This window comes from Salmo salar, chromosome 15 (genome assembly GCF_965601325.2).
Source record: "Salmo salar chromosome 15, fSalSal1, whole genome shotgun sequence".
NCBI classification, from domain to species: domain Eukaryota; kingdom Metazoa; phylum Chordata; class Actinopteri; order Salmoniformes; family Salmonidae; genus Salmo; species Salmo salar.
In genome coordinates this window covers 4,568,490-4,585,675 of record NC_138305.1, presented here as the reverse complement: position 1 = coordinate 4,585,675, position 17,186 = coordinate 4,568,490, and the positions used below count along the sequence as shown (strand labels likewise).

The window sequence follows — 17,186 nt, the reverse complement described above, 5'->3', positions numbered from 1 at the left end:
TATGGCAGTGTATATTGTCGTTATATCATATATTACGAATGAATCAGTTAAATTAGACATTGAACTGGAACGCTGTAAGAATCCAGGATCTAGCTGTCTGACTGTTTTTTGTATAGAGATCTCAGAAATGCAGCGTAACTACGAAACATTTAATTTTGTGTCTCCTTATGTTGGGGGGTGAAAATAGTTTTCATTGCCACACAAATCCCACATTATGTGTGCGATTGCAAAATCGAATGCTTTTAACTGAAAGAGTCACCTTACCTTCATAATGCTTTAATAAATCTTTAATTTGACACATTTAGGACGTTTACTGTGCATTTCTCGTTAAGTTGTATCTCAATTAAAACCCCTTATGAACTGTAAAGAACCAACATACAGTATTGTGTACAAAACAAGTACAATATATTACTTGCAGTGTGTACTTGTCTTGGACAGTACACTATATTCTCTGTCATATTTATTTTAATATAGACACGGGTAACTTCCAAGATAATGGAAACATTTGAGTAAATGGGGATAGTACTAGTAGGTTTAATTGGTTTCTCACAGTCATAGACTGAAATGCACACCAATTTACAGTCATAACATCAATCATATATAATTATCAGATCCTAAACTAGCAAAACACTTAATATAACACAATGTTAAAATATGCAATATATGTAAACAAAACAACAACAACAAGTTTAAGGGTGGCAGCTTTAGAAAACCCATCTTTAGAGTTCTTAGGAAGACATTTCCACTGGGCTATATGGTGTATGTATGATCAGTGTAGTGAAGTATGGGATGGTAGAGTTCTGACAGCGGCCTGTACGTGTCATGGGAGTGTTCAGTTTGTGGCTGTTGCGGGTTGCCTGTCCAGTAATCTGCTGTCTGCTTGGATGGAGCCAGTCTGCAAACTGGGAGTTCTGCAGGGATTTAGCAAATGTCAGTCAGATCTGATCCCATCTGCTCTCCAAAGACATGATTCCGAGGGTTTACACGAGTGTGGAGCAATTAACATCCTATCATGCTTAGGGTCATGCATAAAAATGCTGGGCAGGCCTTTATTGTGGCTACAATGGCTATGCCCCCCATAGGGTGACAATACCCTCATCCACAGCGCACAAGCGGTCACTGAATGGTTTGCTGAGCATGAAAATGATGTAAACCATATGCCATGGCCGTCCCAGTCAAGCTGACGGGACCCCCTAATGGGGTCTGGGTGTGTGTGTGTGTACCATTGTTGGACTTGCGGGTTAGTTGCAGACTGGCAGTAGATACCCATCTACGGTGCACTGAATAAGCTACAATAAGCTGGACAGGGGCAACAGCTAGGCTATACACTCGGTTTCAGGTTAATCACTGTGAATCCAGGAAACCACGATAGGGAAGACAAATGCCACAACCTATGATCGCGTTTAGCCTGATTAATCATGTCAAATACAGTCACACACTACAAAAACTGATATAGCGTCAAGCTAATTAATTTGCATGTCAAAGAACAAATGTAACGCACAGCGTACTCTGTTTATGCAATCAGGAGAGAGGGGTAGCACTCCTAGAAAACCCACTATCTTATCTGGTGTACCAAATTCCCCCTCACTACCTGTCTTTGTTGCAAACTGCAGTACCCAGCAGCAACCGACAACCTCCCCTGTTAAGGTAAGTGAGTGCACGGCTGATACTTGCAAGGGCTACGGAGCAGGGCGTCCTGTTCCTGCTCCCCGCACGAGCCCTGGGTTTCTGGCATGAAGTAAACACGTGTGCACAGCATTTGAGAGAAATACGCTTTTTGTGCGGATAGAACATTTCTGGGATCTTTTAATTTAGCTCATGAAACATGGGAACAGCACTTTACATGTTGCATTTATATTTTAGTTCAGTGTATTTTTCAACCTGTACGGCGCACCTGTCAATTTTTTTGTCCATTAATTGAAACTGGAACATTTCTTTTATTTTCACAATTTTATTTAGCCAATTTTGGTCTTTTAGTCCTATTAATGATATAATTTACAAAGATTTGACTGTTTTTAAACATTCCCAAAACAGTTGTATATTTGAGTTTAACCATAATATTTGTCTTGTCTTTTCTGGTGGGTTAATCTGAAATTGCAACCAGCTTTCTATTGCTTGTTTAAAAATAGCAATATTTTGGAGATGATTTCATTTTCAAATAACCGAAAGTGAAAGGTTGAAATCTGAATGAAGGGAAAAGGGCCATTGTTGAACACGGGGTGAGCCATTCTTACTAATCTGCTAGATAACCAGTTTGGATTTAAGTATAACCTTTGTCTGACTGAAGCCTTTAGTGAGAGGTCCAATGCTTTAATATTTAATAATTTCTGCCTTCCAAGTTCATATTCATTATATAAATAAACCTGTTTAATTTTGTCTGGCTTGCTGTTTCAAATAAAGTGGAATATTTTTTTCTAACATAATTTAAAAACAAGTCGTTAGGTGTAGCAGGGCCATAAGTAAATAGGTAAACTGGGATTTGACTAAATAATAATCAGGGTGATTTCCCCACAAACAGACAGGTGTTGTTCTTTCCATGGTAGCAAAATCTTATCTAATTCGGGCAACCTTTTAGTGATGGAAAAAGTACCCAATTTCAATACTTGAGTAAAAGTAAAGATACCTTAGTAAAAAATGACTCAAGTGAAGTCCCTAATAAAATACTACTTGAGTAAAAGTATAAAAGTATTTGGTCTTCAATATACTTAAGTATTAAAAGTAAATGTCATTGCAAAAATATACTTAAGTATCAAAAGTAAAGGTATAAATAATATCAAATTGCTTATTTTTTATTTTTTTATTTAACCAGGTAAGCTAGTTGAGAACAAGTTCTCATTTACAACTGCGACCTGGCCAAGATAAAGCAAAGCAGTGCGACACAAAAAAAGTCAATAACACAATAGAAAAAAAATAAAGTCTATATACAGTGTGTGCAAATGGCGTGAGGAGGTAAGGCAATAAATAGGCCATAGTAGTGAAATATTAAGCAAACCAGACGGCAAAATGTTCTTGTTTTTAAAATTTACGCATAGCCAGGGGCACACTACAACATGCAGACACAATTTACAAACAAAGCACTTGTGTTTAGTAAGTCCGCCAGATCAGAGGCAGTAGGGATTATTTTGACAAGTGCGTGAATTTGGCCATTTTCCTGTCCTGCTAAGCATTCAAAACGTAATGAGTGTCAGAGAAAATGTATGGAGTAAAAAGTACATTATTTTCTTAAGGAATGTAGGGAAGTAAAAATAAAAGTTGTCAAAAATATAAATAGTAAAGTGAAGTACAGATGCCCCAAAAAATGACTTAAGTAAAAATACTTTAAAGTATTAAGTAAGTACTTTACACCACTGCTAACTTTCTACAAAACATACCAAGTATGTTCACTTCCCCCGTCGGACCATTTTATTGGTAAACTACATAATAATGTAAAAGTATTTTTGAGAGATCCAGTTTGTAAAATGGTGCACTTATCATAAATTGGTTTTAATCCAGAGAGGTTAGAACAATTACATAGAGCTTCTATGAGGCTGTGCAGGGATCCAAATGGCTGATTTAAAAGAAAACATGAATCGTCAGCGTACAATGACACCTTTGTTTTTAAACCCTTGAATTCTATCCCCTTCATATTTTGGGGGGAATCAGATTTTAATAGTTAACATTTCGATGGCCATAATAAATAGATATGCCGATAGTAGACAACTTAGTGTTACTCCTCTTGACAATTTAATACTTTCTGAGAAGTAGCCAGTACTATTTTACAACTGGGATTACTTTACGTAACATTAACCCATTGTATAAGGATTCTCCGAAATTAAAATAGTCCAGTCCATATGTTAATTCCTAATTGTACTTTATTAAAGACCTTTTCAAAGTTAGCTATGAATACAATGCCTGGTTTCCCAGATTTTTCATTGTGTTCTATTGTTTCCGGTACTTGTCTTATATTATGTCCAATGTATCGTCCATGTAAAAAAACCTGTCTGATTAGGATGAATAATATCCGACAACACCTTTTTAATTCTATGCGCTATGCATTTTGCTAGGATTTTGGCATCACAACACTGAAGTTTAAGGGGTCTCCAGTTTTTTAGGTGGACTGGATCTTTATATTGGCCACCTGGGTCCTGTTTCAGTAATAGTGAAATCAGACTTTCTTGCTGAGTGTCAAATAGTCTATCATTTTTATAGGAGTGGTTAAAACATGTTAAAAACTGACCTTTGAGTACATGAAAAAATATTTGATATTCCTCAACTGGTATGCCATCCAGCCCTGGAGTTTTCCCGGACTTGAAAGCTTTATTTACATCTACAGTAGAAGTTCATCCTCTGTAATTAGGCCTTCACATACGTCTTTCTGTATAACTGTTAATTTGACACTATTAAAAGAAAATAAATCCTTACAATTAACTTCGATTAGTGGAGATGGAGGAGACTGAAAAAAAATATTTTCTTATAGTACTTTGCTTACTCTTTCAGAATACAGTTTGTTGAATCATGGATGACTCCATCATTTGTACATTTCTGTAAATTATTTTTCGTAGCATTTCTGTGTTGAAAAAAATTAATAATCGTCTTTTGCTTCTTTCCCCATATTCCATCCAGTTCATTTTATTTTTTATAATATATTACACTTCATCTTTCTTGAATGTTTCTCTAGTTCTTTTTGTTTTTCCTCTAACTTATTCTGTGCCTCTATGTTACAGTTTTTATTGCGATCTATCTGTACTGTTAGTTCCACTATGTTACAGTTTTTATTGCGATCTATCTGTACTGTTAGTTCCACTATGTAACAGTTTTTATTGCGATCTATCTGTACTGTTAGTTCCACTATGTTACAGTTTTTATTGCTATCTATCTGTACTGTTAGTTCCACTATGTAACAGTTTTTATTGCGATCTATCTGTACTGTTAGTTCCACTATGTTACAGTTTTTATTGCTATCTTTCTGTACTGGTAGTTCCACTATGTTACAGTTTTTATTGCTATCTATCTGTACTGGTAGTTCCACTATGTTACAGTTTTTATTGCTATCTATCTAGTCGCAAAAACCATCAAACGCTATGATGAAACTGGATCTCATGAGGACCGCCACAGGAAAGGAAGACCCGGAGTTACCTCTGCAGCAGACGTTAAGTTCATTAGTTACCACCCTCAAAAATTGCAGCCCAAATAAATGCATCACAGAGTTCAAGTAACAGACACATCTCAACATCAACTGTTCAACGGAGACTGCGTGAATCAGACACACTGACTGACCTTAATGTCTTAAAGTAATGATGGACTGTCATTTCTCTGCTCATTTGAGCTGTTCTTGCCATAATATGGACTTGGTCTTTTACCAAATTGTTTTCTGCTTTCTAGTCCTCCTGTTTCTGTCCATTTTGCCTGCCCTGAACCTGAGCCTGCCTGCTGTTGTGTCCCTGATTGACATTGTCTTGGATTACCGACCTCTGCCTGCCCTGGACCTGTCGTTTGCCTGCCCCCTGTTTTGTAGTAAACATCTGAACTGTCTGCATCTGGGTTTTATCCTGAGTCGTGTTCCTTATGAAAGTATTCCTTATGAAGCTGGTTGAGAGAATGCCAAGAGTGTGCAAAGCTGTCATCAAGGCAAAGGGTGGCTACTTTGAAGAATCTCAAATATAAAATATATTTTGATTTGTTTAACACTTTTTTGGTTACTACATGATTCCATATGTGCTACTTCATAGTTACATTTCTTCACTATTGTCAGGGATTTCTTCGTCGTCAGACGATATAGCGAAATCATCGTCGGAAAAAGAGGACCAATATGCAGCAGAGTTGAGAGAGTTCATTTTGAACATTTAATAAACTCAAAAATGAACATACAAAATAACAAAACGAACTCACGATTACTAGACAGTTCTGTTATGCTCACACACGCTAAACAAGAAACATTCTCCCACAAATACACAGACAAACACACCCAACTAATATAGGACTTCCAATCAAAGGCAACACCACACAGCTGCCTTCAATTGGAAGTCCACCCCAATTAACCAAACATAGACATACAACCAGCTAGATCAACATAGAAATACGTAAACAAGGAACAGTGCCCAAAAACCCCGGAATACTTAAATCAAATGCCCTTTTAGAAAAAAACACCACCCCGAACCACATAAACCAAATACCCTCTGCCACGTCCTGACCAAACTACAATAACAATTTACCCTTATACCGGCCAGGACGTGACAACTATTATTCTACATTATAGTAAAAATAAAGAAAAACCCTGGAATGAGTAGGTGTGTACAAAATGTTGACTGGTACTGTATATATATATATATATATATATATATGAAAATCTTGCAAATCTTAATTTATTCCCACAATCGACTTAATAATAATAAGCATTTCTACTTACGATTGCTCCCTATCACATAGGATTGCAGTATAAATTCTACATTTTTGTCAACAGATGTTGGATGCATACACTCACTCACTCACTCACTCACTCACTCACTCACTCACTCACTCACTCACTCACTCACTCACTCACTCACTCACTCACTCACTCACTCACTCACTCACTCACTCACTCACTCACTCACTCACTCACTCACTCACTCACTCACTCACTCACTCACTCAACACACCTCCCTAACAAACACCTCTGCATCCTCTCTTCCCTTCCACCCATAGATCGACTTACACCCCCCCCCCCCCACAGACACACACACAACCAAACACATCCACAAGCTCACCACTTGATGTGTGAATGTGTACAGAGTTTGGCTGTTTTAGAAGGCATGCCAAATTGCCAAATTAAGCGGTGTCGTGTCTCTGACTGTTTAAATTATATGACAGGCTATTTCATCAAATCGATTAGCTAATGTTTGATTGATTACGTGATTGAATTAAACCATGCAACAATTAACTCGCTAACAACCTGGGGCACCACGGAAGAGTGTTTATAGAGCTACTGTCTTCCGAATAAACTCTTAAAGATCTGAAGATCTTATATATATCAACAGCAGTCTATTATTAATCGTCACCTTATTCAGTCTCATCTGAATGTCGTAAAATTCTTGGTTATCATCACGAATCCTGGCTAACAAGTTTAATCAGCAATACAAAAATTGGCTTAATTATTATTTGCTAAATACCTAAATAATCACACAGAATTACATATACACAGGATGGATCATACATCGATTACTAATCATGTCATAAAATAAAGTCTCTAGCAGACGAAACCGATATGACGGCTGGTTACTCAAAGGGGGTTGGGTTTGAATAAAAGAGCGGGAAGACTGAGGGACAAAGGGGATTGGGTCTTTATCGGACCTTTAGAAGCTATGCTACCGTAAATATAGAATCTTATGCGTTCTAAGAACCGCCATTCGGAAAAGGAAAATGCAAGATATATATTTACACTAAGCTGCGCTTCAATAGATGGGTCGAAGATGGAAGACTGGTTTGCCCGGCAGAGATCGCCTTTGTCCTTTGTAGAATCTTTCTGGTCATAGTGTTGTAGAGTGGATACGTTGAAGTACCCTGTCTTCTCATCGGATTGTCTGTCCTTTATTAGGCCACGTACGTTTACAGCTGCAACTGATAACTCAACGTCTAGGAGGTATCACTTCTTTAGTGAATAAGAGTTCATACCAAGTTGCCATACTCAGCTCGTGCTGTATTCTGGCTGGTCTAGTCGAAATTCATCCTTCCAGTGTGGGGATCGTCACCTCCACATTGAAATTAGCCCTTTTAAACATATGGACACCAGTCCTCACGTTGTCGGGAACTAAGGTTGACTTCCGTCAACAGGCTTTTGTATTGGGGGAGAGAAGGGCGTGTTTCACAGTTCTCAACCAATGTCTGTTCACTTGGGCGTGGCCACTGAGTGAGCATAGTTTACTTATGAAAACAATTCTCTCATTTAGAAGCTAAAAATTGCACAACAATTCCATGTGAATCTGATAACTAGAATGTGTAGACTTTCCAAGATAAAATGTATGTTGTCCTGTCATCAGATATAATGTGCCAGACACCAACTGATCTGACATCATATTATTTTAGTACCAACGGACACTTTCAACTGGTTGGATTACAGACATATTGTACCTTTCCCCAACCTTTTGATGTTACCATACTCTCTCTATGTTAACAATGGGCTTTCCAAGAGTCCATTCTGTAGGGAGGAGAGAAAAGTGGGAGAGGTATTTATGGGGGTCATAAACCTCATACAACAGGGCAACGTCATGACAGCAGGAATGAGAAGATTTGATTAACCAATATCTAGTCCTAGCTGGTGGAACTCGGATATTCCCCCAACACCCACACACGCACACCCACACACGCTGGTCGCCCGTTGTGACCCATCTTCCCAAGCACCACTGTGCAGTCAGACCCTTTAATTATTCTGTACCGCCAGGGCCGCAATAATATGCTCCCCCTCTGATTGTCTGAGTGTAACTCCCTCCCCATGGGTTGAGTGTAACTCCCCATGGGTTACTGCAGCCAATGTTGCCAGCACTGCCACTACCTGGGTGGGGTACTCCACTGGAACTCCAAATGGCTAGGTGCGATGTTGTCAAGGTTTTCATTAGCAGCTTTGAGAAAATCCTTGTATATTGCTTTGTCAAGAGGTGTGTGTAGCTGGTGCATGGAAGTCAGGCGCAGGTGAGCAGAGATGAGTGGACAAAGCACTTTACTGAGGCAATATTTTGAACAGAACGCAACTGCATCACAAAAACAAATGCCCATAGAACAAGTGACGCTGCCACAAAGCACGGGTACAAAACAAAACCCGGCACAAACCAGCCGGAAGCGTGCCAACCTGACAATAAACAATTTCACACACAGACATGGGGTGACCAGAGGGATATATACGCGACAAGTAATAAAGGAATGTAAACCAGGTGTGTGGGAAAACAAGACAAAACAAATGGAAAATGAAAGGTGGATCGGCGATGGCTAGAAGACCGGTGACGTTGACCGCCGAACGCCGCCCGAACAAGGAGAGGAACCGACTTCGGCGGAAGTCGTGACATGCTCACCAATCCCAGGCTTTGGCTTTTGGACCCACCCTGCCAGGCAGGCTCAGACTCTTAATCTCTGTTTATCTGGGCGGTCATGCTTCAGCCAGCAAGCAGACAAGCTAGCTAGCTAGCTAAAGATATCTTAGTTAGATAGTATAATTAGGTTGTGAAGACTTGGTTGATATTAGCTACAGGTTTATAGTTTTTGGTAAGATTAACTCTGACTCTTGTGTCAACCAGCTGTTGGAGGAAAGCCTTTTCTCACAGGCATACCGTAACCCACCTTTCATTATGTAATGAGTGTCACGTCCTGACCAGTAAAAGGGGTTATTTGTCATTGTAGTTTGTTCAGGGCGTGGCAGGGGGTGTTTGTTTTGTGTTTACGTTCTATGTGTATATCTAGTTTTCTATTTCTATGCTGGGTTTTTGGCATTGACCTCCAATTAGAGACAGCTGGTTGTCGTTGTCTCTAATTGGAGGCCATATTTAGTTGTGTTTGTTTCACTTGTGTTTTGTGGGTGGTTATTTTCTGTATAGCCTGGGAGCCTTATGGAACTGTTATTGTTGTTTGTTTATTTTGTTTAAGTGTTTACTTTAAATAAATTAAGAAGATGAGCACTTTACCCACTGCGCCTTGGTCCAATCCTTACGACGCCTATGACAATGAGACCATTTCTACCTCTGTTAACCATGACAACAACGTTGGCCCTGTTGCACCCACCTGTTGGAGGAAAGCCTTTTCTCACAGGCGTACCCTAACCTACCTTTCATTATGTAATGAGACCATCTCTGTTAACCCAGGCTTCATCCCAAATTCCACCATATTCCCTATATAGTGCTCTACTTTTGACCAGGGCCCATAGTGCTGTATAGGGAATAGGGTCCTTTTTGGGATGCAAAATAGGATTTCAGTTCAAACCCGTTTTCCACGTAGTATAGGGCGTTGCCGTCTCATAGCCAGCACCGTGGACGCTCATTGGCTGAGACGGTGCTTGAGAACTGACCATATGTATGTTGCTATCACCTTTAGAGTGGAGGGGGCTGAAGGGACTGTACAGTATGTTATATTTACAGGGGTAGAATGTACAACATTCAGACACTACAAGGCTGAGGTAAAGGACAGCCAATCCATATTTCTCTCTCTCACTCTCTCTGTAGTCTTTTCTTTGTCTCTATTTGGTTTGTTTCTCTCAGAAGTATCTTGGCTTCTCTTTCACCCTGTAGTTTTCTTTGTCTGTACTGGGTTCGTTTTTCTCAGAAGTATCTTGGCTTCTCTCTTTCTCTTCCTCTCTGTATGTGGCATGTGTATTTTCTCCTTGTCTCTCCTAGTTGTAATCGCTAAACTGATCGAGACCTTGAAATGGACATACATTCTTATTACATTGTTATGCGTGTATGTTTACGGTTTGAAGACGGTTTATGCTCTGTGACCAAGCTCTTACGCTCTCTTTAACCTCTACGGATCCCCCCCCCCGCGCGGGACGGTTGAGCTAACGCGTGCTAATGTTAGCATGAGGTTGAAAGTAACAAGAACATTTCCAGGACAAAGACATAATTTAAGAAAGCTTAAATGATTGTTAATCTAACTGCACTGTCCAATTTACAGTAGCTATTACAGTGAAAGAATACCGTGCTATTGTTTGAGCACTCTTGAGGAGAGTGCACACAAACAATAAACTTTTAGCATGGCAACTGGTTTGATACATTCACCTCTGAAGGTAAATAATGTACTTACATTCAGTAATCTTACTCTGATTTGTCAGCCTGAGGGTTCCAGAGACAAAAAGGTAGCATAGTTTTTTTTTTTTATATTCAAATATAGGAACTGGGTCCTACAGTTTGAAAATGCATGTTTTTTTTCGATGTATTATCTTTTACCAGATCTAATATGTTATTTTCTCCTAAATTAATTTCACATTTCCACAAACTTCAAAGTGTTTCCTTTCAAATGGTATCAAGAATATGCATATCCTTGCTTCAGGTCCTGAGCTACAGGCAGTTAGATTTGGGTATGTCATTTTAGGCGAAGATTTAAAAAAAAAAAAAAAAAGGGTCCGATCCTGTTTTAGTTCTCGTTCTCTCTCTCTCTCTCTCTCTCTCTCTCTCTCTCTCTCTCTCTCTCTGTTTTCACGTTCTTCCTCCGTCTCTCTCTGTCCCCCCTCTCCTAGTTGGCTTCCCTCCACGGATCAAGCCCTATCTGACTGAGAGACATGTCCTCCTCCTCTCTCCTGTGGTGCCTGCTGGTGGTGTGTGTTCTGACTGTGGTTCAGGTCTATGCAGCAGAGGAACGTAAGGTCCTCAAGGTGTTCAACCTCAGAGCCAGCGACCTGAACAGCGGCCTGCTAGGGACCCCTGATGCCTACGTCAAGGTAAATCTCTCCTCACCTGAGTCACCTGTCCACCATGATAGATGATGTGTGGTGATCTGTCTGGTGCAAAATAGCCAGGTGCTAGTGCTATACATTATAGATTAGATGAGGTGAGTCACCCTTCCCCCCTATACTATGAGCATCTGGGAGGGGGATTTATATATCTAATCTAATGACGATAATGAAAATAATTGTAATAATGATGATGATAATGATAAGAATGATGATAAATCAAATCAAATTTTATTGGTCACACACATACATAACTATACACATGGTTAGCAGATGTTAATGCGAGTGTAGCAAAATGCTTGTGCTTCTAGTTCCGACCGTGCAGTAATATCTAACATGTAATCTAATGTCACAACAACTACCTTATACACACAAGTGTAAGGGAATTAATAAGAATACGTACATATAAATATATGGATGAGCGATGGCCGTGCGACATAGGCAAGATGCAGTAGATGGTATAGAGTACAGTATATTCATACAGTATGAGTAATGTAGGGTATGTAAACATTATATAAAGTGGCATTGTTTAAAGTGGCTAGTGATACATTTATTACATCCAATTATGAATTATTAAAGTGGCTAGAGATTTGAGTCAGTATGTTGGCAGCAGCCACTCAATGTTAGTGATGGCTGTTTAACAGTCTGATGGCCTTGGCATAGAAGCTGTTTTTCAGTCTCTCGGTCCCAGCTTTGATGCACCTGTACTGACCTTGCCTTCTGGATGATAGCGGGCTGAACAGGCAGTGGCTCGGGTGGTTGTTGTCCTTGATGATCTTTTTGGCCTTCCTGTGACATCGGGTGGTGTAGGTGTCCTGGAGGGCAGGTAGTTTTCCCCCGGTGATGCGTTGTGCAGACCACACTACCCTCTGGAGAGCCTTCCGGTTATGGGCGGAGCAGCTGCCGTACCAGGCGGTGATACAGCCCGACAGGATGCTCTCGATTGTGCATCTGTAAAAGTTTGTGAGTGTTTTCGGTGGCAAGCCAAATTTCTTCAGCCTCCTGAGGTTGAAGAGGCCCTGTTGTGCCTTCTTCACCACGCTGTCTGTGTGGGTGGACCATATCAGTTTGCCCGTGATGTGTACACCGGGTAACTTAAAACTTTCCACCTTCTCCACTACTGTCCTGTCGATGTGGATAGGGGGGGTGCTCCCTCTGCTGTTTCCTGAAGTCCACGATCATCTCCTTTGTTTTGTAGATGTTGAGTGCGAGGTTACTTTCCTGACACCACACTCTGAGGGCCCTCACCTCCTCCCTGTAGGCCGTCTCGTCGTTGTTGGTAATCAAGCCTACCACTGTAGTGTCGTCTACAAACTTGATGATTGAGTTGGAGGCGTGCATGGCCACACAGTCATAGGTGAACAGGGAGTACAGGAGAGGGCTGAGAACGCACCCTTGTGGGGCCCCAGTGTTGAGGATCAGCGTGGGTGGAGATGTTGTTTCCTACCCTAACCACCTGGGGACAGCCCGTCAGAAAGTCCAGGACCCAGTTGAACAGGACGGGGTCGAGACCCAGGGTCTCGAGCATAATTACGAGTTTGGAGGGTACTATGGTTTTAAATGCTGAGCTGTAATCGATGAGCAGCATTCTTACATAGGTATTCCTCTTGTCCAGATGGGTTAGGGCAGTGTGCAGTGTGATTGCGATTGCGTCGTCTGTGGACCTATTGGGGCGGTAAGCAAATTGAAGTGGTTCTAGGGTGTCAGGTAGGGTGGAAGTGATATGATCCTTGACTAATGTCTCAAAGCAACTTCATGATGACGGAAGTGAGTGCTACGTAGCGATAGTCGTTTAGCTCAGTTGCCTTTGCCTTCTTGGGAACAGGAACAATGGTGGCCCTTTTGAAGCATGTGGGAACAGCAGACTGGGATAGGGATTGATTGAATATGTCTGTGAACACACCAGCCAGATGGTATGCGCATGCTCTGAGGATGCGGCTAGGGATGCCATCTGGGCCGGCAGCCTTGCGAGGGTTAACATGTTTAAATGTTTTACTCACATTGGCCGCAGTGAATGAGAGCCAGCAGGTTTTGGTAGCGGGACGTGGTACTGATAATAATGACGATAATGACAATACTGATTCTGGTAATGATGACAATGATAATTATAACACATCATCATCAGCATCATTATCATCATTTCCATAATCAGTAGTGTAATCATTATCATCATCATCATCATCATCATCAGTATCATCATGACCATAATCAGTATTGCCATTATCATCATTATTATCATTAATGTCATTATTGTCATTATCACTAGTATCATTATAATTTAGGTGTTTATGGGCTCCGGCTACGGCGGGAAGACAGAGGTAAAGAACAACAACCATGACCCCTGGTGGAAGGAGGACTTCAACTTCTTTAACGCCCATGAGAACAACCCCATGAGGCTGGAGGTGTACGACAGTGACTTGCTCTTCGACGACCTGTTGGGGACCTGTGAGCGCTCCATCAAGATTGGAACTTGGCAGCATCAATGTTTCCTGAAGAAGGGAGGGACCCTGTACTACTCCTACACCCTAGAGCCTCTACAGTAGATCCTGTACTACTCCTACACCCTAGAGCCCCTATAGTAGATCCTGTACTACTCCTACACCCTAGAGCCTCAACAGTAGACCCTGTACTACTCCTACACCAAGATTTCCAACTGTAGACCCTGTACTACTCCTACACCCTAGAGCCTCTACAGTAGACCCTGTACTACTCCTACCCCCTAGAGCCTCAACAGTAGACCGTGTACTACCCCTACACCCTAAAAGCCTACAGTACACCCTAGACCCGTTCCACATAGCTAAAACAGCATTTACTACTGGTAGTCCTATATCCAGCTAGAATAGAGTCCTCTTGTTACCTACAACAACATCTGGTCCCATATCTCTGTCCTCTTATATACAACAACGGCTTGTTCCACGGTTTCTCTCCTCTTATCTATTTTTACAACAACGTCCCATTTCGGATCCCTCATTTGTTACATGATTTCTCGTTCTCCTCAAACCCCCTGGCCTCATCCTCAAGCTCATCATAACAGAGTAGATTCTAGAATACTGAGCAGTACAAAACTCCACCTCCCCCTTACAGTTAGTGTATTGTAATTAGTGTCTACGCTGATGTCTCTCTCTAAGTCTCTCACTTTGTAATAAGCAACATACAACTGCTTATTTCCAGTAAAAGTCATCATAAAACATTGGTTCTGTGTCTGTTTATCTTGTGAACTGCAGTAAAGAAGTTGACCTCTTGTCACTATGTTTGTACTTTTATGCTCCTTCTAGCTCTGTGTCTGATTGGCTCTGTCCAACTGTCACTTCTGTGCTCACTCTACAATGGCATCAATTAATAAAAACTAGATTCACTGCACAGGGGTTTCAGTCTCTCTCCTATTTTTGTTGTTGTGTTGAAATGAGGCTCACTTACATGAAGGTCTGTTAGAAAAGGAACACAATTCTTAGAGAGTCAAAAAAAAAAACAGGAAGTGATTTGCTATATACAGTATCTCATAAAAGTGAGTATATCTTTTCATGTGACAACACTGAAGAAATGACACTTTGCTACAATGTAAAGTAGTGAGTGTACAGCTTGTATAACAGTGTAAATTTGCTGTCCCCTCAAAATAACGCAACACACAGCCATTAATGTCTAAACCGCTGGCAACAAAAGTGAGTACACCCCTAAGTGAAAATATCCAAATTGGGCCCAAAGTGTCAATATTTTGTGTGGCCATCATCATTTTCCAGCACTGCCTTAACCCTCTTGGGCATGGAGTTCACCAGAGCTTCACAGGTTGCCATTGGAGCCTTCTTCCACTCCTCCATGACGACATCACGGAGCTGGTGGATGTTAGAGACCTTGCACTCCTCCACCTTCCGTTTGAGGATGCCCCACAGATGCTCAATAGGGTTTAGGTCTGGAGACATGCTTGGCCAGTCCATCACCTTTACCCTCAGCTTCTTTAGCAAGGCAGTGGTCGTCTTGGAGGTGTGTTTGGGGCCGTTATGTTGGAATACTGCCCTGCGGCCCAGTCTCCGAAGGGAGGGGATCATGCTCTGCTTCAGTATGTCACAGTACATGTTGGCATTCATGGTTCCCTCAATTAACTGTAGCTCCCCAGTGCCGGCAGCACTCATGCAGCCCAAGACCATGACACTCCCACCCCCATGCCTGACTGTAGGCAAGACACACTTGTCTTTGTACTCCTCACCTGGTTGCCGCCACACACGCTTGACACCATCTGAACCAAATAAGTTTATCTTGGTCTCATCAGACCACAGGACATGGTTCCAGTAATCCATGTCCTTAGTCTGCTTGTCTTCAGCAAACTGATTGCGGGCTTTCTTGTGCATCATCTTTAGAAGAGGCTTCCTTCTGGGACGACAGCCATGCAGACCAATTTGCAGTGTGCGGCGTATGGTCTGAGCACTGACAGGCTGACCCCCCACCCTTCAACTCTGCAGCAAGTCTGGCAGCACTGATACGTCTACTTCCCAAAGACAACCTCTGGATGTGACACTGAGCACGTACACTCAACTTCTTTGGTCGACCATGGCGAGGCCTGTTCTGAGTGGAACCTGTCCTGTTAAACCGCTGTGCGGTATTGTTCACCGTGCTGCAGCTCAGTTTTAGGGTCTTGGCAATCTTCTTATAGCCCAGGCCATCTTTATGTAGAGCAACAATTCTTTTTTTCAGATCCTCAGAGAGTTCTTTGCCATGAGGTGCCATGTTGAACTTCCAGTGACCAGTCAGTATGAGGGAGTGTGAGAGCGATGACACCAAATTTAACACACCTGCTCTCATTCACACCTGAGACCTTGTAACACTAACGAGTCACATGACACCGGGGAGGGGAAATGGCTAATTGGGCCCAATTTGGACATTTTCACTTAGGGGTGTACTCACTTTAATGTCAGCGGTTTAGACATTAATGGCTGTGTGTTGAGTTATTTTGAGGGGACAGCAAATTTACACTGTTATACAAGCTGTACACTCACTACTTTACATTGTAGCAAAGTGTCATTTCTTCAATGTTGTCACATGAAAAGATATACTCAAATATTTACAAAAATGTGAGGGGTGTACTCACTTTTATGAGATACTGTATATAGCAAATCACTTCCTGTTGTTTCCCCCTGAGACAGACAGACAGACGCTCGTCTCCAGACTCTACAGAACACAGGTATTATGACCTTTTAGGAGTCATGTAACGAGAGTTTATCCTCTTGACGTTACCCTAGGATAGGGGGCGCCACAGCGCATTTTGGAAAAAATTCGTGCCCATTTTCAACGACCTACTAATCAAACTCAGAAGCTAGGATATGCATATAATTAATACCTGTGGATAGAAAACACCCTAAAGTTTCTAAAACTGTTTGAATGGTGTCTGTGAGTATAACAGAACTCATATGGCAGTCAAAAGCGATTGAAACAGGAAGTGGAATTCTGAATTGTGGACTCAACTTCACGTCGTTGCCTATTATTCACACCGTGAGCTATCGTTCATTGAGCACTTCCTATTGCTTCCACATGATGTCCCCAGTCTTTACAAAGTGTTTTGAGCCTTCTACTGTCGAAACTCAGTGAATGAGACGCGTTGGAAATTGGTCACAGGGGGAGGGCCATCACCATTATGACGGCGGCGGCCCTGTCTACCCCCACCTTTCGAAACGTTTTGAAACACATTACATTTACATTTAAGTCATTTAGCAGACGCTCTTATCCAGAGCGAATAACAAATTGGTGCATTCACCTTATGATATCCAGTGGAACAACCACTTTACAATAGTGCATCTAAATCTTTTAAGGGGGG

At 41.4% G+C, this 17,186-nt stretch overlaps 1 protein-coding gene across 2 annotated transcripts in view; it reads left to right on the top strand.

Moving 5' to 3' along the window:
* Window positions 1–14,163, top strand: part of LOC106570835 (perforin-1) — a 72,244-nt gene extending 58,081 nt beyond the window's left edge. The window contains exons 1-3 of one of the 2 annotated variants that reach the window (XM_014143451.3): window positions 10,045–10,114; window positions 11,171–11,371; window positions 13,666–14,163. In XM_014143451.3, coding sequence (XP_013998926.3) covers window positions 11,213–11,371; window positions 13,666–13,926 — 420 coding nt within the window. In that variant the 5' untranslated portion in view covers window positions 10,045–10,114; window positions 11,171–11,212 and the 3' untranslated portion in view covers window positions 13,927–14,163. Of the gene's footprint in view, window positions 1–10,044; window positions 10,115–11,170; window positions 11,372–13,665 lie in introns of those variants that run through there. The other variant, XM_082961562.1, reaches the window with a different exon arrangement.
* Window positions 14,164–17,186: the final 3,023 nt, after the last annotated feature.